Raw genomic sequence first — 25,698 nt, forward strand, 5'->3', positions numbered from 1 at the left:
AGTTATCATTAGCACTTGTTCACTGAAGAAGTGTCAATCTTGAGGCTCCTTAACCCTTCCCCTCATCTCCTCCCACCCCTACACACACAGGGGTGGCAATTCAGGACAATCTATTTGGTCTGTGCAACTTCTACACCAAAACTTCACATTTGGGAACCCCTGTTATTGCTGCCACTTCACTTTCTGACTGCCTCCCCAAGGGATGATGACTGAGCCAACCTGTCACGAAACGGCAGATTTCCCTTTCATTACCCAAACATACCATTACCAAGACTGCCACCAACTGTTCCATTTGTCAGAGCAGATGGAGGAAAGAAGAGCAGGGCACAGGAACAACCTCATCAAGCCCCACACTGGGATGCTCTGCCTGTGCTCTGAGAGCTGCTCTCCCTGGCCAGGCTCCATCTAAAGGTGCTGGATTAGTCTCTGCTCTCCTTCTAAGTGAATAAACACAAGGGATCTACAGCAAGGGACTTATTTCTGCAGCCACTCAGTGCCCTCCCACACAGAAACATTCCAGGTTTCTAAGGCAACACTTCACCCTCCACACAGGACACACGATCCAGTGCTGGTTGTCTAACAGTGTAATGAAGCATTGCCTGATTTCTCAGCTGACAAGGCAGGAAAGAGGAGGAACACAGACACAGGATACATGGATACATGCTCTGTGAGTGCCCCTTGGCACCATTTCATGCTATTAACTTCAACACTCAGAGAGGTGTAACACAGGAGCACAGGTTGGCATGAATTCTGATGCTAAACACTTTCTACAAGTTTCTTCTGAAATGCCCTGAAAACCTTCTTTAAAAAAAAATTTAAAAAAAATTCAGAATAATCCAAAAATAGACTCGACAATCAGGAAGAAAAACAAGGCTGCCTTTGGCAGCAGCAATTTCCACCCACTATGAGGTAAAATAATGCCACCAAACAATAATATACCTCCAAATGTAAAATCACGGGACAAATGGCTCAGTGGCCTCTCCAAGAAAACTAAAATCAGTGTAAAAGATATGTTAAAATTATGCATACAACTAACTAGATAGCTCTGTGAGGATTAAAAACAAATTGTATATCAATGTCAAAAGGACAGAATTGTTGAGGACAGTGGAAAAAAAAACAAAAAAACACCTTCTTTGTTTGAGCAATACAAAATTTATAGAGCTAAAAGCCCCAGCAGTGGTAATAGTCACGAGGATGTCTCAAGATGTTTCATGACTGAAAGCACTACCTTCTGAAAAATATATTACCTGGCTTTGACCAAATCCCTGCTTTCCCTGACTTCTCATCTTCTGTTCAGCTTCATGGGAATGTTGAAGACAACAGGAAATTTTAATCCCTGCTTCGTGTTGGGCTGGGATTTCTTATCCCTCCCTGCATTTTGTTATTCAAATGCAGACTGAGTTTATAAAGGTCTAGAATTCTTAGGTTCCTGCCATATACAGTTCCCACTAGAGACAGTGGAAAACCCTAAGCATTTGAAAAACCCAATCTACTGCTGACATCCCACCTCTCCTGTAAAACAAATACTGGCAGGTACTTCTGCTTAACGTGTAGTTAAATTGCTAATTTTTCTTCCAAACTCATCACAAGAAATGACTGAAGTAAGCTCATCCAACAATGCCTCAACAAGAAATACCTGTCCAATAATTTTTATGAGGAATTTTCAAGTTTTCAGCTTTTGAGATATTTGGTCTGTTAATGGCAGAGAGTTTGGATTTGTTGTTAATTCCTAGCTCTAACACCCAGTGGAGGCACAGTTTTAAAGCCTTCAAATTGGGAAAGAAAACAAGGACATCACCAACTTGTGCTATTTAGAGCTAGTCCAGAGACAATTAAACACGGTTTGCTACCCCCTACTGAAGGCAAATGTGTTGCAAAAAAGGAAAATTCCCTTTTGAATGGTAAATGAAATGTATTAAATGGCAGCTTACCTAACAATAGTAGCTTCAAAACAGGCAGAACATATGTAACATGTATCAGGTAGTTTCTTAGAGGTTAAGTTTTTATGTTTTAATACTGTGCAAAAGATTGCTACAGCTTTGGGTGTTTGACAATGCTCATATTAGACCAATCCTTTCAAAATTATTGCACAGCAAATGTTATTGTGGTTCTGTATTTCTGAAGTACTCCTTCTTCATGCTTCTCATTGTATTTAGAGCAAAATCTCTTTTTGTATTTGCTTGAGGTATAAATGAACAACTTCTGCAAGAAAAATACTCCTTCCTTGCAGCATTAAACATACTGAATTACTTTTTACTTTATTTAGACAAAAGATTGCTGTCTTCAAGAAAAATATACTAATGGTGCAGGGTGTAAACAGAACAAATTATATTTTATAAAGTTTCATATGCAGAAGCACAGTAGAAGAGCTTTTCAATAGGTGGGTTTCTGAGGATCCATGTAAGCAGGGTTGTAAGGGGGCTGGCTTGGGTAAGGGGCTCCAGCACCAGCTGCAAAAGCAAAACACAAAGAAAAAATAGATTTATAAAATGAGCATTCTGAATTCTACATATAAAATGGTAACTTCTGGTTTCAGCACATGATTAAGAGGTTCAACTTATCCAGCATCTTAGTTGGACTTGAGAACAGCTTGTGCTCACTCACAGAGCATCTGCATTTCAGAAGTGAAATCATAAAAACCTTCATTCTTGTGGGATTTGGGGGTTTTTTTGATGCTAAGTATACATGTGAATTATGGCAGCCACAAGCTCATGGTTTGCCTTCAGGGTAGAACCTAGTTCAAAAAAAAAAAAAAAAAAAGGGAACAGATCTGGTCCAAAAGAGAGCCAGTGGAAGTCAGGGTTGCACAAACAACAGGATATACCTGACAGTGTGCCAAGAAAAAAAATAAACCTCTGGGCAAAAGAAAAAGGACTAGAGAAATCAAATTTTAGGATTCCTTCAGGGAAAATGCTTTCCTCCTAAGTGTCACAGAGCTAATTAAAAAAGTAAAAGAGAAAAAAGTATCCCACCACTACTGAGCCATTGAAGAGTTTAACTTATACACTCGATGTATAACCCTCGGAAGGCAGCCTTGTTCTCCAGTATTGTGAGACAAGCTGCTCTCAAGTGGCACCTTCATTTTCAGGGCTGGCAAACAGCACTAGTTCAAGTAATGCAGCAGCTGATCAGATCCCTGGAAAGTGTAAGTGTTGTTATCTCCTGCTGATCTTGTAAAGTGAGTGGGTTTGGCTCCTGTTTGGCAGAGCAGAGGTATTCTCTCCCCAGCGTGTGACCTAATTAAGAGCCTGCTCCTTGGTTAATAGACAGGAGAAATGAAGGAAGGAACTCTCACGTTAGGACATTCTCAGCTGGCAATATGGAAAGTGCTTTGGTATGCTCCCAGAAATAAAAACACAACTGTTCTAAGAACTAACAGACCAGCAACAGTTTGAGAAACCAGAGGGTAGAAGTAAAGTGACTCGTTTATTGGCTCCCTCACATGAAAAAGATGAAGTCAAAGCACTTTGGCATAATCCCATAAAACCCACAGCCTCTTTGGCATTTATAACAGAAAAACAGACTCAACAGGCCTGCCAGGTCAGTGGTTCCACATGTGGGGCTGGTCTGCACATTATTAACGTACAATTCCTAACTGGTTTGCAAATGCTTCAGACCATGAAAAGCCATTCTATATTTGAGTTGTCCTGAAAGTTACTTTCCAAGGGCATTATCTACTGATCAGGACTATACTTCGCTTGTTACTTAGAAGAACAAATAATGTGGTTTGTAAGAGGGCTTGAAGATCCTAGGACAGGTCACAGCCTAGTTTTGGCTCCTCTCAACAGCCGGAAGCCAATTGTTCAGAGAACAACTGTTACCAGCAGAAGTGGGAATTAGTCATTGCAACAATAAGGCTGCGTGAACACAATGCTGTGAAAGAAAGAAAGCTGAAGAAAAAAAGATTCTGGTAATTCTAACTGCTGGTTGGCAACAAACTGGTCTGAAGTTGATCAGACTTGGTATTCTCTAAACATAGTGACAAACTCCTAAGGAATGCCATCTGTATATAGATTGAAACACCTCACAGAATGGTTTGGATGGGAAGGGACCTCAGAGATCATTCAGTTCCAACCCCCTGCCATGGGCAGGGACACCTTCCATTAGCCCAGGTTGCTCAGAGCTTCATCCAACCTGGCCTTGGACACTTCCAGGGATGGGACAGCCACAGCTTCTCTGGGCAACCTGTGCCAGGGCCTCATCACCCTCACAGGGAAGAATTTTTTCCTTATATCTAATCTAAACCTACTCTCTTTTACTTTGAATCCATCCCCCCTTGTCCTGTCACTGTATGCTCTTACAGAACAGAGCTAGCAGATATTAGAGAGGGTCTGCAGAATCACCCAACTCCTACATATATCTGTTAATTGGGCTTTGATTTAACAGGAAATGTCAGCTGCACTAGTAAAACATTCTACTGGCTCCACTGACAGTCCCACACACCACTTTGCCAGTACAGCTCCAGCTCACACCTCCTCTGGCAACGCTTAACATAGAAACGGTGACGAAATTTCCACAAGGGTGAATTACACCATCCACCATAAGTTGAGTTTTACATCATTTGCTTACACTTATGTTCATAAAGTCATAGAAAGCAAATTATGTAAATAACACAAAATTGGCTCCAGAGCAAGTGTCCCTTTGGCTGTTTAAGAGCTGAAGCAGCTCTCAGTGCTGCCTTACCTGCCACTGTCTCATGATAGGCCGGCGGTCCCGAGGGCTGCATGGGGTAAGGGGGAGGATACTGTGCAGGGTACGGTGCTACCGGCATTCCCGGCTGGGGCTGGATGGCCACGGGCTGGTATCCTTGATATGGAGCTGCTGGATAGCTGGGTGGCACCGCTGGTTGTTGGGGATAAGGAGCGTGGACCACTGTAGTGGTAGCAGTGGTGGTCACTACAGCTACACACAAGGAAAAGAACACGGTTAGTGCTGGTGGTCCCAGGCGAGCTCCTTCAACAGCAAACCACAGGAACATTAAAAAAAAACAACCAAACAAAAAACATTCACCCTCAAGGTCAATTCCTCACTTCAAACTCTGAGTAATTTCATTCTCGAAGTCCCACCATGGATTTATAATCGTGTGCCTCTAACTTTCCTTTCCACTGATCTCGGTGCTGATGAGAGCCTTCACGTGCTGGGAGAGCAGCCAACTCACCTCCTGGTTCCTCAACCACCAAGAGCAAAACACTTTTTTCTTGGACTCCTCTAAAACCAGGAACTCAACCCTACAGCCAAGTTATCTATCATTTGGTGTAAGACTGGAAAAACTGCTTGTTTCAAAATGTTATCTGCTTTTAAGGACTAAGGTGATAAATATCTCCTTTATCAGGTAAGGAGCTTCCTACCATGACTGCCCAAGGGAGCTTCCTTTTATGTACAACTAATCAATCCATGTATTAGTACCTCTTTCTCTATGTAACAGTCAGAAAGGCAAATACATATTTAATTCATTGATTTTTGTAGGAGCTGATGTTGGATTATTGGTTCATATCTCTTATTGGAATAGGGAGAATTAATACTTTCTAATAAACTGCAATAATTTGGTTTTTTGAGACCTCCCTCATCTTTTTGCTGCAATTACAGACTTTGCTCAAGATTGCACTGTTGCAGCCCTGAGGCTCTTGTTTATTTTTCAGGTATATTTTTAAGAGACAGGGAAAAATTTTAAAAGTTATCCTACCCCTGTTTACCTAAACAAAAAAAACATCCCAAAACAACTCCCAAACCCCCCACGCTGGGGGGGTGGTGGGGAAGGAGAACTTCTAAATGCTCAGGAAATATTCCAAAACATCTCTCTGCAGCTTCACATTCTGAAGTAGCCTCTTTTTAATGTTTAGGTATTGCAACATCTGAGCAGAGAGGTAAGGCAAGATAATTTTTACCTTTTGTAGGAACACTATTTCCTGGGGGCAGGAAAAGAAAAAGTCTTGTTCCAAGACGTGAAAAAGAAAATACAGAGGTACTCACGCCGTGGTCTCCGACATGCTTTGTAGAGACAGCAACAGGAGCAGGTGAGGCACAGAATAATAGTGATGACAATCACTGCACAAACAGTAACTCCAATCGCAATAAGGGTTCCAAAACTGCAACAGAGAGACCATCAGAACTGATAAGAGTCACTCCTTAACCAAATCTCCTGTAGCAAACACGTTGCTCCACCTCCAATCTCTTACTGCTTCGTGCATTGGAAAAAGAAACAATGGTGCAGGGCAGTGCTGCAGGTCAGGTCTGCTGAGGCAGGGGAAGATGACCAACCCCTACCAGGGGGTCTTTGGTACCTCTCATTTAATTGTGACTGTGATTCTTGTTGTTTTAGTGCAACTGTGTGTCCCTTCATGTATTCCAAAAGCTTACAGCAGTAAGGTTTCAAAACCACGAGGTTCCACGACTTGATTTCCCAAGCACTGCTTGCCTGCTCTGAGCACACGGGCAGGCAGGCCCGGAAACAAAGCACACCGGGCTTTGGGGTGACAGCAAGTTCTTCTCACATTCCTTAGACCTCCCAGTCCCCAGCTCGAGACAATCTCAGCACTCAACAAACAGACTCTTGGCAGGTTCCTTGGCATTTATAAACAGTTGTTTTAGGAGCCACGTTTCACACAGTTTGGAAGATCTGAAATTCTGCAAACTTTACTGCCACGGCAAGTATGTCAGGCTACATTATGGGGGACAGAAACACCGCCTAGAACTCCAAAACTTGGTATGGCAAGGCCAAAGATTACACCTGCTTTGAGCTCTCTGATGAGCATCAAATGATGGAGGCAGACAAACAGTCATCTGTGGAAGCTTTACAAGTTCTGTTTACCACACAGGAGAGAAAAGGTATCACAGTAAAGCCCAGTGACAATTCCCTTCTAAGTGTTAATGGCAATGATGTGTTTCTTACTGTCTGAAATCAATAAAGTCTTCCTCCCATGGAAGCCAAAGTCTCCAGCATTCTTATTTCTTAAAAAAAAAAAAAAAAGTGCACCATGCATCAGTTTTGGGAACAATTGCAGGAAATCAGTTTTAACGAACAACAACCTCTAAAATAACAAGCAGAGAGCTGGTTTTGTATCCATCCTGTTTTCGCTTCTTGGTAAAAATTTTGGCTACAGAGCTCTAAGTTTTTTCCTGCTCAGTTTCCTGTTAACAGCTTTAAACAAAACCACACGTCTCCAGAACCTCCAGCAATTTTCACTTGGCTGCCAAACAGCCACCAAATGGGAAAATCACTTTTGAGTATCAGTGACACTGGAAGGTTAAATAACTGACAAAAAAAAAAAAAGCAAAATGCTCTATCCCTAGCCCAAATTTGGAAGACCTCACCTCGTTCTCCTAGAGCAACTTAACCCTTAGTAAGCTGAGCACTGACTGAGCATGAGCATCGAAAAATAAACCAGGTTCAGTTTAAAATGCATTCTTTCCCCTCAAGAGAGGCTCCATCAGTTTTATACTATTTCTGCAACAACTAGAAGAAAAAACTCGGGTCAAATCTCTTTCACAAATACGAGCAAGAATTTTATCTAACTGTAACTCCATCTAATTTGTGAAGCACTGAATACAACACTGTGGATTGAGTCACGGAGTACTAAATATGATAGAGTGGATTGTCTGCAGTCACTGCAATTCAGCATTTACATGTAAAACAGGAAGCAGGAACTGCTGCAGCCTCCTGAAGTTGCAGAAGCCATGTCAGAAACGCTGCCAGGAAAGAAAACAGACCATTGCAACATAGCTGCAGGATGCAAAGATGCAACCAAGTGTCGAGATACACGTGCATGTTTTGCCACATTTATCTGCACCTTTAAAGAAGTTTTTTCATATGCTGACCTGCAAATCCAGATGCTTTCCTAACCACTCAGCTTTTAAGTGTTCTCCCCATCCTCATGAGCATTAGTTTCATTTGAGCACAATGAGTTCACAGCCAGCTCATCTCCATCAAAAAAATGCCATTTCTTTAAAGCCAAGTATAAAAGGAAGACACAGGTGCAATTTCAAGGGAAGGAGAGAAGTGTGTGTGATGGATTTGTACATTAACCTTAGCCAACCTGATTGCAGTGTTCACAATAAACAGCATGAATGCCTGTGACAAACTACAGACACCTCTGGAAACTGCATGACAAGAAACATCAATTGCAGTTACTGATATTTGTGGAGCAGCCAAGTTTTCTTTCCTCTTGTTCCCACTTCTGCATCAGCCCTGAGGGAGCTCTCTCACTAGGGAAGTTGACATTATTTCCACTACACACGGTGTAGCAACATTAGAAGAGACAAAGGAAAAGAGTCCTCTAGGTTCTTCCTTCTTTCCTCAGTAAAGAAGGAGAAAAAAAAACCAACACCACCTTTTTGCTAGTGAGCTCTGCCAAGGAAAGAAATTCTTGTGTCAAGGGAAGAGATTAGGACTGACTAAAATTCTTCACTTTTACACACAAAGAAATTCTTTGAACTTCAGCAGAGGCTGGGCAGAATCAAACATACCAAGGAGATAAAGTGGAGCAACATTTACTCATCCTAAATTACCCAGCAGAGCAGGAAACTGGCAGAGCCCCCTTATCTCTCATGACCAAATCCAGTTCTGATATGAGCACAAGCCCATCTGCAGCCAAGCTGGCCATGAACAGATAAAAATACCAGCCATGGGCTCCATTTATTTATTTTTAATAAAGTTTTCTGTTCAATGAAGCACATCTCATATTTACTACCTAGAATAAGGAATGTAATAAAAGCAAAGCTAAAAAAAAAAACCAACCCCAAAACACCATGTCTATATTTTCACCAAGTTGTTAGGGACACCCTGTGCCTTTGCATCACTTGTCTGTGTCTTTGTTAAATGACAAAACCACAGCACTGTGACATTTTGCATCCATCTTTTGAAGAGCTCACTATATTTAAAGTACAGGTGTGTCATGTGTGTACACTGAGTGCGGTTCTGTGTTTGTGTGTGTAAACACTGATTCAGTTCTAGCCACTGAAACGCTGTGTGATTGCTGCAGACCATAATTACAAGCCTTCAGAAACAGCCCAGTGGGTGAAATAACAGAGGGGTTAGTTCTTTTCAGAGTTTCCTAAGCAGTGTAACAACTGATTACTGGCAGACGTTTTTATCACCTACTTCACAGCAGATAATTTTCCTGCCAGTGCTTGGGCTCACACAGACTAAGGTCTTGGAACAGCAGAAGGTAGCAAAACATTGACACAAAACAAAACTGTAAGTGCTATGAACTTGTTAAGTCATGTCATCAACACTCTCAACACTGAAGCGCTTCAAAAATAATTTTTTTTCTAACTATTTCTATTTACAATCAAAACTAGCAATACCCTTTTGGAATTTCTGCAAGGTCAGGCAGAATCCTAGTGTAATAATGTCTTTTTACTGTATAAGGAGTACTGTCCTGAGAACTTCTTGAGCATTTAAGGGATATCCCACTGGTAAAACTATTGAAATAAAAGTGCAGGAAGGCTACCACTAAGAGAAGATGTTACTCAAGTGAGGCCACAGTGATCCTCAGCATATTTAGTGAATCATCTGTGCTTCAGGAGACAAGACATTCTGGATATGTATAAAAACTCTCTTGCAGAGAGCTTATACTCCTTTCTTAAAACAAAACTAATCCTTAATTTAATTGCTTTCATCTGATGAATCTGCCTAAAGGATTCTGAAATTATTTGAAAAAAATTACACTCGCGTTAAATGATAATTTAATTACCAACTGTTAGCATTGTACACAGATGACAAAGAACAGACACGAGGGACTGTAGCTCACAGATTCTTCCCTTGAATAGTTAAACTGAGAGAGAAAATAAAGCCAACCAAAACTGAAAGCACACCTTCCCCCCTGCATTCTGCAAACAAACGTCAGAGAGCAGAAATCAGGGTGGCCACGGCACCAGATCAGAATGCTCTGGTGAACAGAGGTTTCCAGGCACCCACATTATATATACCATAGTCTCTAAATAAAGCACACACAGTTATAAACAGCTTGAGCTCAGTCCCTGCCATTTCCTGCCTCTTTCTCTTCGCATAAAAGGGAACTTTTGCCAGTGATTTTGTAAAAAAACAAAATCAAACCTAATAGCAGTTTTACTGCAGCAACGATAAACTGGACTTCTCATAAAATGTATGGGAAAGTAAATATGGAGAGACAATGCCCTGCCCTTTCCTACCCCCACCTCTCTCCTGCCTTGCCCTCCTCCACTCCTGCCCCTATTCTCTCACCTTTGGAAAGCACTGAAGTGTAGTGAGAATGTCTCACAGCCTCGCCTTACCTTTAAGGCTGGCTAATTATTCAAAATATCCATCGGCTCATACAAAGGGAGTTCAGTGATTAGTGCCTTTTGTTGCTGAATGAGATGTAATGGACATATTAAAAATGTGAGAATCAAGCCCAGGGTCTAAGTAGTACAATTTGTAGAAGCTAATTCTCAAGGCAGTTGTTCATGTTGGAGATTTCTACCTTCAATACTGTCAAGTGGAAAAAAAATTGTAAAATACTTCGAGGGTATTTTAAAATATCCAAGTTTCAATTCCAGCAATGTATTTTTAACTCTCCTAAGTAGTTTGAATCACTTAAGTCAGCGACATTTTCTGAGTCCTGATGTAAAGAAAGTTTTTGCATATCTATGCATTGCAGTGTGTCCCATTGACATGGGATTTTGTCTTCAAAAAGAGAAAATATCCCAATGAACAATGAGACCACCTAGTTCTGAAAAATTAGTTAAAGCAGCCTATTTATTTCACAAGGTTTAGTCTATTCCAAGATTTGTTCCATGCTTCAAGAAACATGTTGGCAGGGTCCTTTTCAAAAGCACTGCTGCTTTTGAAAACAAACATTTACAAATACTGAGTTATGGCTGCAGCATGGGGTGGTCTGGAAAGACTTCAATAGATAATTTAGGCCATTCCTGAAAGTAAAAAAAAAAAACAAACAAAAACTGAGTATATGCATATCATTCTTTACTGCTCCAGAAAAGGATACAGTTCCCAGAAATGTGATAGGATGGTAAATGTCCAGGCTTGCTTTGACTGAGGTGCCGGGCATGACCAAACAAGTCCCCAGAGAAGTTTACCCAAGTCCAACATTTTAGTCACAGCCATACAATGCCACATAATGCCTCTAAAGCTTAGCAGGAAAATAAAGGATAAACTCTTCTTTTTAAAAAAAGCAATATGACTTCCCAGGAGTCTTTCAGAGGGATTAGTTTTTACAACTTTACTAACAACACACTTCCTCGGTTTAATGTTTTAGCATGAAAATTCAAAACAGAACCACTTTTCTAGAGATTAACAGAAAAACATTTACTATTACAAAGAAAGCAAACCCATGGGAAAACACTGGCCTGACTTTAAAACTTGGTGAACTGCTCAGCCTATTTTAGCACAGCTGGGTTTTGGGCCACAGGAGCTTCAGCACAAGCAGACAATCAAAATATACACCTTAGTTAAGCCTCCCAGTCCAGGTGCAATCACACCACGGTCTGCTCCAGATGTTTTACCTGTGAGCCACCTCCCCAAAACAGGATCTCTGCAGGATCAAGAAGTTCCCAAGTGATTCTTGTGGTGGGCAACAGGCAGATCCAGACTCAGACTGATATTAGCATGGTTTCAAAATTATGAAAGCTTGGTAGTCTCATCAGACTGGCAGGTTTGGGTAACTGCAAAGTCATTTTATAAGCTATGCAATGCAGTGAAGTGTGGGCTGGAACTGTGATGTCTGCATCGGTTTTTCAGACAAATGTTAACTCAAGTTAGCACTTGAGACTGTTTCTCCTGGGGTCCTGCCCACGTACAGTCCCCCAATGTCAAGAAAAGAGTTTCATCTTATTTTGACTGACCTACCTGTGGTACCAGCTCAAATCATCACTGATTGCAAACTGCATAGACACAGATTAACTGCCACTGGAAACACCCAAAACTTAGCACAACCTGCCATAGTTCTTTCTGGGTACCCTCAAAAAAAAAAAGCAAAGATTGCAGCAGGAGCCCCCCTGAAACAACTCCTGGGACACCTCTGCTCACCTGCAGTGTAAACAATCCTGAGCTACATCTCCCAGAGTCCATCCACAGCTGAGCACAGCCCAGGGACCCTCAGCACCAGCCAAGCCAGCTCTGGCCTGAGAACCCATCCCAAAGGAGCAACAATAATGCCATGGGAAGCCAAGAAGCCCTGGAACTGCAAGAGTGTTATAGGAAAAGAGAATGCAAGAGTCTTTTGAGAAGTTTGCTAAATATGTACTGAATGGGTCCTTTTTCAGTTTGTTCAAATAGGAAGCTGATGTGGGTTACTTTAAGCCCAAAATAATAAACTTTAATTTTATACACAAAGACCTACTGGAAGTAAAGCTAATTTTTTTAAGGACACTAAATTCTCTTTTCTTTTTTCAAATAACATGAAACAAGTTTAGCACAACATGTTCTTAAACAGCCTATATGAGAAAGTGGCAGGGAGGGAACTTCCTGGAGTTTGTGGTTTTACACAGACATCCAACATCCTGATCCAACAGGTTATTATGAAATATGTATACAAGCATCTCTTCTTGGTCCATAAACAGTGCACTTGTACTAAATATGTCTATTTACATAAATCCCTTTGTAATGCATACTAAAAATACAATTTTCCGGTGAGGTTTCCCAGGAAATCTATTATTGTACACCCTGTAGACAACTGAGAGTAATTGTTATAGGTAACTGGAACATTACAATATGCACATAACAAGAGGAGAAGCCAGAGCTTCATTCAGAGGGATTGAAGTCTTTTATCAACAGTGGAAGAATTAACACTGCAGCTTCATGCAGGACCCTCAGCATATAAACTGTCCTTAAACACAATGTAAGGCCTTTGCTCCTGGAGATGGCAAATAAATTTTAAATGCTCTTTAGTGGTACAAAGAGAAATTAAATTGATTACACAGATATTTAAGGCAAGCAAAGTGAGTCAGTTCCCCTCCTACCATCAGGATTCCAGTTCAATGACACACTATGTTACCCCCTGCCCCAACTAAAATTTGGGACCAACAGTGGGTCCCATTTGGGCAGTGGGAAGGATTTTTTTAGGTGGTTAATTGAATTAATAGAACAAGTTTAACTGAAAAAAAAATTAAGTGCCACAGAAAAATTTTCTCCACAAAAACTGCAACACTCTGAATTTGCTACTGCCAATACTCTCCAAATTTTAGAAAGCAAATTTAAGCACCTAATTAGAAACTAATTTGGCTAAAGAGTTAAAGGATTTTTTCCTGACAAATTGCAACCTGGTGTATGACTTGCCAAACACACTGAAACTGCAGTAAAAGGAGGTTTAGACCAGGTCACACCCACCTGCTTTGCTTGCTTTATAACCCAGCTCTCATAGGAAACAAACCTCTGTCTTTACCCACACTACTCGTATGCCATCATACAAAATCACATATAAAAGTTAGAAACACTGCATTTAAGCAGCAGCAAAGTTTAAATTAGGTAAATTAACTACCCTGTACTACTATGAATTGACATCTTGCCTCACTCCCCCTCTCTTTGGGAGTTATTACTCATCCAGCAAACGAGGATCATCAAGGAAAATATCACACAGCACAAAAGAGAACAGACCTCTGCAGCAGAGGCCACATCTGGCCAACTACAACTTCTTTTAACTGGCACTGATCACTAACAAGACGTTCACCAAAAAGTCACAAAAGTGACTGATGACTGGTTCCTTCCACAATCAAAAAAAAATTAAAAATAGAGGGTTTAAAGTTTACCTCTCAGTGGAATTGAGAACCAGAGATCATGCTAATAAGCACAGAGGCGTATCACATTAAAAATGAATGGTATAAAACGTTTTTAATAAAAACAGACTTTGTCAAAAGACTGACCTTTGCACACTTGTTAATTTCCTAAAATTAAACTAATTTGTTCATTTCACAGAAGACCCTACAACTGCAGTTTCAAAAGGCTGGGCATTGTCCTCCTCCCATAATACACAGTCTAACAACAAATAAGTCTAATAACAAACAATACAGTCTATTGCAAATACATCCAGCTACATCTCAGGCCATGGTTATTTTATGGAAGTATATGAAAAGGCAGAGCTGGAGCTATATTTGGAACCCACATGCTCAAACATTCCTACATCCTAATAAATAACCATCGTGATCTTTTAAAGATGCCTTCTATGTTTCTTTCTCTAGGACCCTTCTCTGAGCGTTACTACTTTCACAAGCTCTCTCCAGAGTCAAAAATTTACTGTTTTCAGAGCTCCATTGTGTAGAGAGGCACAGCAAAGCCCACACCTAGAGGGAATATTTGTAGGTACATACAGACAATGAATACACAACCACAGGAAAATTAACTCCTGAACACAGTCCAAGCGATCAATCTCCCGCTGTCTCTGTACGCTTAGGCCAGGTTGCCTTGTTTGTTGCTGTCCAACAGCCTTCTGTCCTTAGCAGAGCATGCAAACCCAACCATGCACATCTGCCTCTTGTGCCAGGACAGCATTTCTCAATCTCTCCTTCCTCCCTGGTTTCTGAGGAAACGAACCTGGGGGATCATTAAGCCCAGTGCCTGCAGCTGCTCTGCCGGCTTTAAAGAGCTCCTTCACCAAGAATGCAGTGAACACAAAAGCAAATGCTCTCCAATGCAAGTAGACCACTACAAATTGGGCAAGCTTACATTTACTTTTCGTGCTAGTAAAAAGCATACAACATTTTTTTAAGCAGCTTCAAATCCAAATCTCGGTTGTTTCCAGGCAAAAAGCTTACATTCCTTGGCGAGATTAGCCTGTGCCTGAGCACAAGCCTCTCAGAACAGGCTCTATGCTGTTTAACTCATTTATTACATAAACTACCAAGGCCCAGTACTGGAAAAGAAATCCTCTGCTTATTGAATAGAGACTGCTTACATTTCTAGAAGTTCTTTTTCCAATTTTCATGGAGTTTCCCTCTCTGTGGACATTCAAAACCCACCTGGATATGTTCCTCTTGGTGACCCTGCCATGGAGGTGGGGTTGGACTAGATGATCTCTCTTCAGGTTCCTTCCAACCCTAACAATTTTGTGATTCTGTAATAATCCTCATGATTTATTCTCTTACCCCTGCCAACCTATTACAGATGCTGGAGTACCCAAATACTCTGGAAAGTGTAAACTGGAGTCCCTGATAGTGATAGGGGAGGAGGAGAAACAGGTTATAGTTTAATATCACAGTATTTTTGACCTTGTCTGTGGAGAAAACACAGCCTTGAAGACACCTACACTGAGAGAAAGCAAATTAGGATAATTACATCTTCCACTGTTAGAGATACACTGGTTTTGCCAAGTTTTGCCTGCAGCAGACTATTCAGATGCTGCATCTCAGCCAAAGGCAGGCAGAATGACATGGATCTTCTCCATTTCACAAAAGGACAACTAAGCCACAAGGCAACAAATTGCTCAGCCTCTGACAAACCCCAAATGAGCACATCCCCAGGGCAACAAGGCTGGTCTGTCTCTGCTGGCCCAGGCTTCCCAGGAAGCTGTACATTCTGCCTCCCTCTTCCCATCACATAAGGACGAACAGCCTTTCCTCAAGCATTCCCGGATCTGTTACACAAATCTGCTGTAACTTCAAGGCACAAATTAATTTAGAAACAGAGTCCAATTAACTGTGTACACAGACAATGTGAAGTTTTGTTTCCAATTAGAAAACCTGGTATCAGCTGCCCCAACTACATTATTTTCTTCTGTAACTCTTGATACAGATGTTCTGAATTGCTCTACCTCCTTAAACACTCAAATACTTCACAATTACTTGAATTGTTGATGTGAGTCATCTAATTTCCTTTTCCAGTAAGGAAAATTGGCATACCAAGGCTAAATAACCAAGTTACCAATGCAAATTATAACAAGAACTGTCCCGGTGAATCAGTGCTCTGCTTTTTGCACAGTTTCTTAAAACAAGTATACTATGTACAGCAGAATTAAAGGGGAAAACTAACTAAATTACCCTTACTGCTCACAATCCATCTCTGAAACCAGGGCAAAGCAGGGAAAACTCAGTAATCCAATTAATAGGGGGGGAAAAACCTTGAAACGACTTCCAGTGGTAAATCCTTGCCACAATGCATTCTCTAGCAGCAGAAATTGCAGAAATTGCTTATGGTCATATCTCACATGCAAGGAAAAATGGTGGCAAATTTATCAAGTTTAGTGGTATAAAACCCACTTCTACTCTCTGACCTAAAAGCTCCACAGTATCTTTAAGGACTGACCAACAACAGAAAAAAACCTGAATCTGAGTTAACCCTGATTTCTATACTCTTCCTAGAATGCTTCCATTTGCTTCCAAATGCAGTATTCTGGGAAGCAAAGTGCTTTCAAGTACTTAAAAGTGCATTATTAAGACACTCCAAAGGAATGTAATTTACTGTCTTTAAAATGTCCAAAGACTACTGCTTGCACTGTGAAGTACATTTAACAGGATCGCCCAAAGTGCCTTGCACTCCTGCCTCAACAGCACATGATAATCGGTATTAAACACTGAAAGATGCTAATATTAAAGGATAATAATAAAAAGAAACCTACAAAAAACTGGTGCTTTGCTTGCACTTCTGCAGAAGACCTCAGAATAAACACAGCCAAGAAGCAACAGTAGAAGCAAACTTAAAACTCCTGAGCTAGACAAGACAGAGAACATACATTCCAGCATTAACCCTTCCCTTGGGAGAAGAGACACCACAGGGTCTAGTAGCAAGTCCAGGGGTAGTTTGTGAGAAGCCCTCAGAGAGGGGAAGTTCTCTTAAAAACCCAGGATTTATGAGCCATGTGTCAGGGTGGTAACTCAATCTAGAAATAAGCTTGAGGCAAGAATGGGGAACTAAATGCTTTCTGACCTGTAATGTCAGGAAACCATCACCTCCTCCTTTTCAAGGGCAGTGTCAAAGGTAGTATTTGCAACTCATGAGAAAGAGCAGGGCACTAAAGGAAGTTGCCCTTTGTTGCCTCTCCTCACATTACAAATGGTTTGAAGAATGTGGTTATCTTGTTGGAGATACAAAGAGATATCCCAACTGACATCACACCTTCTTTCTACACAATAAAGTATTAAGTAAACATAGTCATCAAGGAAAAATGCAAAACCTGTCTTTTAAAAGAAATTGGCATGGAGAGAGAGGGTGGAGCATACCTTGCAGGAAGGAACCAGGGACAACTCTTCCAGAAGGAATACAGCTTGCTACTTGGTTAAAACAACATACAAAAACCTCAACACACACCACACAAAACCCTGGGCAATGTCTGTAACAAAACAAAAACCTACTTGGTGTCCTGCTGGCTGCAGTCACAGTCTCACTCACTGCAATTCCCAGTGTTGAAACACTCTGAATGGGACACCTCAGTCATAAGTCATTTTGGAAAGTTCTGAGATGTGGTTTTCCTCTGGAGTCACATCCGGGTGGCTTTTGAAGGACAGTACTTCTGTGAGTAATTATCAACCTTCTAATAAAATTGCCTAACCAGAAAGTTTGATGTTAAGTCTAGGCCTTTGCACAACAATAATTTTTCAATCCTGCAATGTAACTGAAAGGGAAAAGCGAAATCATCCATTTTCTCAAGCTGAGACATCCATGATTCTCTTTTTCAGACATTCCATAGCCGAAAACAAAGATAATTAAAGCAATTCAAGTGCTCCTTCCTAAGAGAGCAAGGCTGACTGCAAGATAAGGCTCACGGCTTTTGTACTGCAACCACATATTTGAAGACAGGGAAGATCAGCCTAGCTCATAGGGGCATCCCTCCTCCAAAATATCTGCTGTCTCAGCCCTTCCTTATGGAAGACACCTCGCCAAAAGCGACCAAGGCTCCAAGACACCCATGGACCGCCCGCACACCGCCGCGGCAGCGCTGCCTTTAGGTGCCTCCAGCGCGGCTCCTTCCTCCCGCTCAGGAAAAGATGCGTTTGGAGCTACACAGGGCGGGGAGCTCCGCCCGGCTGTGCCGCGGAGGGCGCAGAGCCCCGACCCCCGCGGGGGCGATGCCGCCCGCACGGCCCCGCTCGCCGCCGGTGCCGAGCCCGCGCCCCGCGACAGCCCCGCCGGAGGCAGCGGGAGCACCGGGCGGACCCACCACGGCACGGCGGGTGCCAGCCCGGCCGGCAGGGTCCCCCCAGCCCCGCCCGGAGCCCCGCTCGCCCCATCGCTTACCCCATGCTCGCCGCCGCTCGCCCCGCGCCCGCAGCCCGGCCCCGCGCACGTCACCGCGCCCCGCACCGCCCCTTAAAGGGGAGCCCGAGTGTCCCTCCCGCCGCCCTGCGCCGCTCGCACCTACGCACAGGCATCCGTCAGACAGCGCTCGGCATCGCCGCGCGCCGCTCCGCTGTCTCCAACAGAAAGTGTTCCTTACTCCAACATGGAAGTGTTGGAGCAAGTCCAGAGCGGGTCACGAGGCTGATAAAAGGACTGGAGCACCTCCCCTACGGACACGGGCTGAGAGGGCCTTGAGGGGAAGCCAAGTGCCCAGCTGAAGGAATTTGGTCTGTTCAGCCTGGAGGAGAGGAGACTGAGGGGAGACCTCATCCCTCATCGCAGTTACAGCTTCCTCGGGAGGGGCAGGCACTGATCTCTGCTCCGTGGGGACCAGTGACAGAACCCCAGGGAACAGCCTGAAGTTGTGTCACGGGAGGTTTAGGCTGGATATTAGAAAGAGGTACCTCTCCCAGAGGTTGGCTGGGAACTGAACAGGCTCCCCAGGGCAGTGGTCATAGCTCCAAGGCTGACAGAGCTCAAAAAGCATTTGGACATGTGATGTGACTCTTAAGGATGGTCCTGTGCAGGGCTAAGAGTTGGACTAGATGACCCTTGTGGGTCCCAACTCAGCATATTCTGTGATTCTGAGTTGGACAGCCTGGAGAAGAGAAGGTTGTGTGGAGACCTCTTAGCAACCTTCTAGTACCTGAAAGGGCTTCCAGGAAGCTGGAGAGGGACTCTTTATCAGGAACTGCAGTGATAGGACAGAGAGTAATGGGTACAAATTGAAAGAGGGGAAATTTTGGTTAGATAGTAGGAAGAAAGTTTTTACTGTGAGGGTGGTAAGACACTGGAACAGGTTTCCCATGGAGGTTGTGGCTGCCCCAACCCTGGCAGTGTTCAAGACCAGGATGGATGGGGTCTTGAGCAAACTGATCTAGTAGGAGGTATCTCTGCCCATGGCAGAAGGGGTTGGGACTAGGTGATCTTTAAGGTCCATTCCAACCCCTTAACATTCTATGATCTACCCCACCCTCTCTTCGTCATCTTCCACACTGTGAAAAGCTGACACGTTTTTACAACAGGACTCCTGTCATCACTGACATAGCCTTAAAGGAATTTACTTTTGCCACAGACTGAAACAGAAGGAGAAATATGGTTAAAAACTTAAGGGCAAAAGATGCCAGAAAACCAAGGAGATACTTCAAACAAAAGCAGATTCTCTTCCTCAACCACTATGGATTTTTGCAGAGCAAAGAGTAACGGCCATAAACTAAAACATGGGATGTTCCACCTCAACATGAGGAAGAACTTCTTTTCACTGAGGGTGACAGAGCACTGGAACAGGCTGTCCAGGGAGAGAGTGGAGTCTCCCTCTCTGGAAACATTCAAAGCTCAACTGGATGGTTTCCTGTGTCACCTGCTCCAGGTGACCCTACCTGGGGAGGGGTGTTGGACTGGATGATCTCCAGAGGTCCCTTCCAACTCCAGCTGTTCTGCAATTCTGTGCTAATGCTTCAACCTCCTGTTCAGCAGGGAGGATATGGACTATTACATACACAGATTGTTATGGTCAAAATAGCACCATCCAACTTCTTCATGTCTCTACATCTTCTGACATGTACATAGATTTTGAGTGCTCCACACTCTTAGCACGCAGGTAAGTATTTCTATTCTCACATTCCAGCACAGATTCATGAAACGGTTTAGGCTGGAAAAGATCTTTAAGATTATCAAGTACAACTGTTAACCCAGCACTGCCAAGTCCACTGTACTGATTACACAATGAAGAATTGCTAAATAAATCCCATTTTAAAAGCTTGCATGGCTTACCCGAGGCCAAGAGGCACGTCATCATCAGGGTCCTGAAAATCCCCCAGGTCTGAGTCAGAGATCCTGTAGCAAGAAAATTCCATTTTTGAGATGAATTCATGACTTATTCAAGTTACCTGACTAAGTTCCATACGCTTATGAAAAGTAATGTACACTAAAAAGAGATTCACATTGTCATCTGCGGCACTAAGAGTATGGATTTGACATTTGCCTGACAAAGACCTTCCAAGACAGTTTTGCGAAGTCCAAAAAAACCCCCCAGATCATTCATTGAGATGACAATAGATTCAGAATAGCCATGGATCAATGTACTTACTGAATTAGTGCTAAATAACTAAGGTTGGCCACTGATTAACAAATCCAGCTTGTCACTAAGCTTACCTTCACTGTTAATTAAGCTTAGTTTCACCTGGGTATGCTGACAGGCATCCCTGAGGCATCTCTGCTTTGGGGAGGAGAGAGGAGCAAGCACAGCAACTTGGCTGCAAAGTGGGGTTATATTCTCATCCTCTACATGGAGGATTCCAAATATCAATTTTATAACGAGGGTTTCTGTTACCTTCAGTCAAACTGAGTTATAAGACTTATGGCTGAATCAAAGGCAAAACAGAACTGTGACACTTCAGTGTTGCTCCCTCCTCCACCCAGCTGGGGCAGCAGTAAAGGCCATTGGACCTTTGCCTGATAGTCTTTGTCCCCACCAGTACATTACAGCCACACATCACTAGGTCCTCCAAGGACCAGATTTATACTTCTGACAAGGACTGTTATGCCTGGGTAAGGGGGAGTGAGGCTCACATCTCCATACAGAGGTCTGGGTGGTCTTCTGTGCTTCACAGAGACAACACTGAGCTGAGGCCAACACTTCACCCCAGACATCATTCACTGGCTAAGCCTTGCTTGAAGCAGGTGCAAGATAAGCAACGGCTCAGCTCATGTTTGTGCTCAACCAGCCTCATCAATTTTCCACAGCAAGGCTGGCAGTTTTCCACATAATCCACACTGTGACTACAGACACAACTCCACAATAGGCTGGTTTAGAGTGTGTCCTCTCTCCTCACCTGGCATGTCTTTCATTTGGTAACATTCTCTATCTGGAGTAGGTACCAGTGGTACACAGCCGGCATCCTAAACCCAAAGCATTCTAAAGTGTGAAGTTATAGCTTTCAATAACCAGGACTTTACACAGGATATACTAATACTGACAGTGAAATCGTTACAACAAACATTATTGCATGTTGTATCGGGCCTCAGAGCCATCCCACCACAGTAAAACCAAGAATATTAAAGATTTGTCCCAACCAGCTCTTGGACATCAATTCACGGATTTTTTTGGTTGCCTCGTCTTCAAACTCGGTCTTGTCAAACTTATCCCAAAATTCTCCTAGTTGGGTCTCTTGAATCTTATTTAGAAGATCTCCTGGGAGAGACATCCTCGAAGAAAAATTAAATTGGGTGTAAGTATCTGAAAATGCTCAAGAAGACACACATCAGTTCATGCATCAATTTACCCACCTCACTGTTCCCATTTTACAAGTTACAAGCATTAGTGCTGATCCTGGACAGAGCCAAATATAGAGCTGAAAGATCTCTTAGGAAGGTTTAACCATTAAACTGTGTATTTTTGTCATTTAATGACAGAATTATAATCTGTTGTATACATTCAGTTTGCCTCCTACCTTCCATTATGTAGAACACACTGAAATTGTTCAGCAAATCTTAATATTACATTAGAGCAGCAGAATCGATTTGTGCAACTTCCACAGCAGAAGTCAGGACAGGATTGTGCAGGTTGTTCTTTGCCAGAATAATCAATATATGCCTGACAATCCTCACCCAAAGCTGAAAAGAGTTATAAAACAATAGTTAGTAACTAAAGAAATAATCATATAAAGTCTCTTTCTTATACTAATCAGCGTACCTAGGTTAACACTTAAATATTACAATAATTTTGGTTAGGTCTAACAAACCCAATATTTCCTTTAGTGTATAGCAAAGGCAAATATTCCCCACACAAAGTATCATCTTCTTCAAGCAGGTCTATCTAAGTGTTCACACAGGCACAAAGGACTAAAGGCATGCAAATATACTTATGAGATGCTGGTGATATTCTCTTTGCTGCATCTGATAGTAGCTACCAAATTACTGTAAAGATTCAAAAAAGTAACATGAGTAGCCAGATATGTTAAAAATACCACACAAGCCCCATGATCAGTTAGAAGAAAATGTTAAATTTTCCTAGAGATTTGACTTGATGCAAATGATGCAACATTGCCACATTCACTGCAGGTTTGGATTTCCATGTGACTTGGTTGTTTCTGCCTGTTGCTTCGTTTTCTTTGCAGAAGATCCTAATCCTGTTAATCCATTGCATAAAACAGGTGTCGTACAACAGAGATTTTTAGGACTAAAATCAGTCTAGTGGCATCTTCCCACTGCAAGCATCAGCTGGTGCAGCTACAGTGGTAAGGAAATGGGGATGTTCATGTACTAGGACGGCTTCCTGAGGGGACATCCCATGCTTCTCAGCACTGCATTGGGCTGATACATTCCTTAACAAACTGGCTGTTTCCTCTCTCTCTCTTTACCCTCCCAAACCCAAATTAACTGCAACATAAAAACAGCATATCAAAAGCTTCCAACTGTCACATAAAAATACTTCTCAAAGCTTAAGCAAAACTCACTTCCCGAGAAAAGCATAACTTCATTTTTCAGTGATAAATGCTGCAGTCACATGGTTTCTATTCCTCATTTTCCTTCCTATCACTTATCGCATTAAGACGACATACCCTGATATTTTGCTCCCAAACTACACTCCATCCAAAAAGTTCAAATTCCTTCAAGTGTAGTTGTTCAGAGAAAGCAAACAAGAGGCAAAGACAACAAATCCTGTTCCTTCAGTAGAAAAGTAAGGAGTATTTTTCCTGGAGTATTTAAACTGATTATAGCATTTGAAAACTCAATCTTGACTCCCTGGCATCAAGACATACCTAAAGATTTCAGCCAAGGATAAAAAGAAAAAAAAAATGTTCCAGGGGTTAAATGTGGAGGTTCACTAAACAGAAACAAAGAGGAACTTCTGTACCAATACCACAGTACTTCGACTAACAGGTTTACACAAGCTTATGGCTGGTTTATCCCTCCTGTATCCCCTATAAGGCAATGAATGACAGGTAGCTAAACTGATTCCAACACACCTTGTGAAATTACAAACAAAACAAGGCAACCAAGAAAATTCCTCCCTCCATCTCACAATCGTGCTACTGCAGCACAATCAAATAACAATGAAAACCAAAGGTCTAGGCCAGTTCTCAGGCAGCTGAGCTGCACCAGCAAGGGCTGAGCACACCAAAGTAAATATTTCAGTGCCTCTGCTTTGTTCCTCGCTTCTTCCATCAGCTGTGGCCCCTGCTGGATTCTTCCTCAACTGATTTGATTCACCAGCTCATCAGCAGGTCAACCTGTGGGACTTTTTTTCCTCACATGGTTTTCTGATGGGTTACTGAACTGAATCACCTCAGAAAAGGCCCAGTGTACACCCAACTCACCACTACGGAAGGGCTGAACCTGAGGCAGGCAGACATGACCTCCTATTTTGGTGTATCTGCTACTGAGGGGTTCAACCTACCCTGCAGGACAGCAAGATGATTTCACACAATCAGTACCACATAAACCCTTTATCAGATTAACCAAGTTCCACCTTGAGAGCAGAGCTGCTAAACTTTTCCCACCAAAAGTCACCAACTATCCCAGTAAGAACGCTTCTAACTTCCAACTTTACTTATTTGAAGCCACACAGTTACTGCTGTAGCACTGTCATGGTGACTCAGCTTAAAGGACCCTTTTTCTGGTGGTTACCCCTCAAAGTACTTACAGATAAAACTGAGTATTTCAGCCACATGCACTTCAGATCACCCCCCCCAGACAAACTGTGATCCTGGACCACTCTGACTAAGTTAAATGTCTTCTTGCATGTCACAATCACCTTTCCTGCACATCTGTGCAAAATATGATCCCTCAGAAAGAGGGATGCCACTGATGCATACAATATCAGTAGTGCTTCTCCTTTTCTGAGACTTCACCTGCTAAGTCCTATGCTCGCATTTGCTTTTTGTCATCACAACAACAAAGCTAGGGGAGAGCACACAGTCCATCCTCTAAGCACAATAACAAAATAGCTACAGACAGGACTACTGAAAAAAGCCCAATTATCAGTTTTAGCATTTGACAGCTATGTATGAACACTATTATCAAACAAGCTTCCATAAGCAGTGTTGTTTATGCAATATCATCACTTAACACCTGAGTATGTCTATTATCTTGCTGTAAAAGGGTAGAATTTACTGGGTGGGGGAAGGAGGGGTGACAAGGTGAAGGTTTTTAATGGGATGCATCAGGAGTGACCGGCGGCCGCGTCGGTCCATCGTTTCTCTGCAGCAGCCTTACCTGAGTCACCAGCAGCCCGTATCACCAGGCGTGGCCTCACAGTCACTCCCAGGCACTAATTTCTGCCGGCTAACGCAAACCCACCTCACTTCCCGCGGAACTTTTCCCCCGGCGAACCCAAAGCCGCCGTGCCACCTCCCGCCGGCGCTGGGGCCACATCGCTCCAGAACCACCCGTCCCTCAGCCCCCGCCCCGGCACGGGCGGCCGAGCTGAGGGGGCCCTGCCCGCAGCCTGGGGCTCACCCCCGCCGGGGGCTCCGGCCGGGTCCTCCCGGGGGGCGCAGCCCCGGCCGCGGAACCGCCTCAGGAAGCGACACCGGAGCCCCTCAACCCTCCCCCTCAGCGCATCCCCCTCAGCGCTCCCCCGCCCGCCCCGCGCTCACCGGCCGCCGGCAGCAGCAGGAGGCTGAAGAGGCCGAGCACGCCCCGGCCCAGCGCCATGAGCGCGGCAGCTCCCCCGGGGCGAGCGGGGATGGGCGGTGAGCGGGGCGGACGGATGGGCGGGACAGCGGGACCTGATCTCCGACTGCCCGACGCCCCTTCTGACCGTGTGTTAGGTGGGTCCACAGTCATTGACAAATATCTTGCGCCTGGGGCGGTCCTGTTGTCTGCAGCCCTTTCGTGGCGGGAAGTCCGGCTCCAGCTGTGTGGGATAAGTAAGTCCGGCTGAGGCTGTGAGGGATAAGTCCGGCTCAGGCTGCGTGGTTGCTCTCTCTGTGTAGTCCCAGGTGCTCCAAAGACTTAGGCAGGTCCAGATTTGTGACTGGGAGGAAGATCTCCCGAGTTCAAGAACTTTCCCAACGTGGCTTCTAGGAAAAAAAGCCGTTTCTTGAGCTCCACCAAATGGTGAAATCATCTGCACGTGTGAATTGTGGATTGTTTCCCATACCTGACCTCGAGTTGCGTGTGAGCTCAAGGACTGTGTCAAGGAGATAGTTGTCATATTTGCAGAGACAAGTAAACAGAGGCAGAAGTGTAGAAAATCAGTTGCTTCCCAGAAGTGAATTATTCAGAAAGTCTGCAGGGTGTAAGACTGTGCCCCAGTGCCCGGTGCTAAGATGGAAAGACTGCCTGAATTGTGTGATGGTGTGATTTCCCCATACTTTGAAAGAGGAAAGACTGCAAAGTTATTGTTTCCTAGGAAGAAGCCTTTACATTTCGGTGAGTCTGCTGTAGGAGACCTGGGTTTACACAGCAAGGAAAACCCCCGCAATTTCAAACTTCAGGGCATAAAGAATTCT

General features: G+C 43.3%; 2 protein-coding genes across 3 annotated transcripts in view; one reads left to right on the forward strand and one right to left on the reverse strand.

Moving 5' to 3' along the window:
• Window positions 1-1,773: 1,773 nt before the first annotated feature.
• On the reverse strand, window positions 1,774-24,922 carry SHISA5 (shisa family member 5). Of its 2 annotated transcripts, none has more exons than XM_027700667.1 (7): window positions 24,841-24,922; window positions 21,691-21,853; window positions 21,314-21,445; window positions 20,012-20,074; window positions 5,971-6,086; window positions 4,684-4,902; window positions 1,774-2,450 (listed from the first exon to the last, which is right to left on the reverse strand). In XM_027700667.1, the coding sequence occupies exons 1-7, from the start codon at window positions 24,896-24,898 to the stop codon at window positions 2,374-2,376; spliced, it is 828 nt and encodes a 275-aa protein (XP_027556468.1). In that variant the 5' UTR covers window positions 24,899-24,922; the 3' UTR covers window positions 1,774-2,373. The 2 variants fall into 2 exon arrangements, with proteins under 2 accessions (XP_027556468.1, XP_027556469.1); XM_027700668.1 differs by lacking the exon at window positions 24,841-24,922 and adding an exon at window positions 24,542-24,645.
• An 87-nt stretch (window positions 24,923-25,009) lies between these two features.
• The window catches only part of RNF123 (ring finger protein 123), a 55,325-nt gene continuing 54,636 nt past the window's right edge, over window positions 25,010-25,698 (forward strand). Inside the window, exon 1 of the mRNA XM_027700658.1 lies at window positions 25,010-25,113. The gene's annotated coding sequence lies outside the window, so the exon portion shown is untranslated. The remainder of the gene's footprint in view (window positions 25,114-25,698) is intronic.

Source organism: Neopelma chrysocephalum, unplaced genomic scaffold (assembly GCF_003984885.1).
Source record: "Neopelma chrysocephalum unplaced genomic scaffold, ASM398488v2 Primary Assembly neopelma1_147, whole genome shotgun sequence".
In the NCBI taxonomy this organism is placed as follows: Eukaryota; Metazoa; Chordata; class Aves; order Passeriformes; family Pipridae; genus Neopelma; species Neopelma chrysocephalum.

Bases quoted from the DNA above. Each gene is read 5' to 3' on its own strand.
- SHISA5 (XM_027700667.1), bottom strand. From the start codon at position 24,898: ATGGCGCTGGGCCGGGGCGTGCTCGGCCTCTTCAGCCTCCTGCTGCTG. The intron at 20,075-21,313 runs GTTGGGACAAAT...TTCTTGCTACAG, and splicing joins GAATTGATGTCCAAGAGCTG to GATCTCTGACTCAGACCTGG. The intron at 6,087-20,011 runs GTAAGCCATGCA...TCTCTGTTGCAG, and splicing joins GACGTGCCTCTTGGCCTCGG to TTTTGGAACCCTTATTGCGA.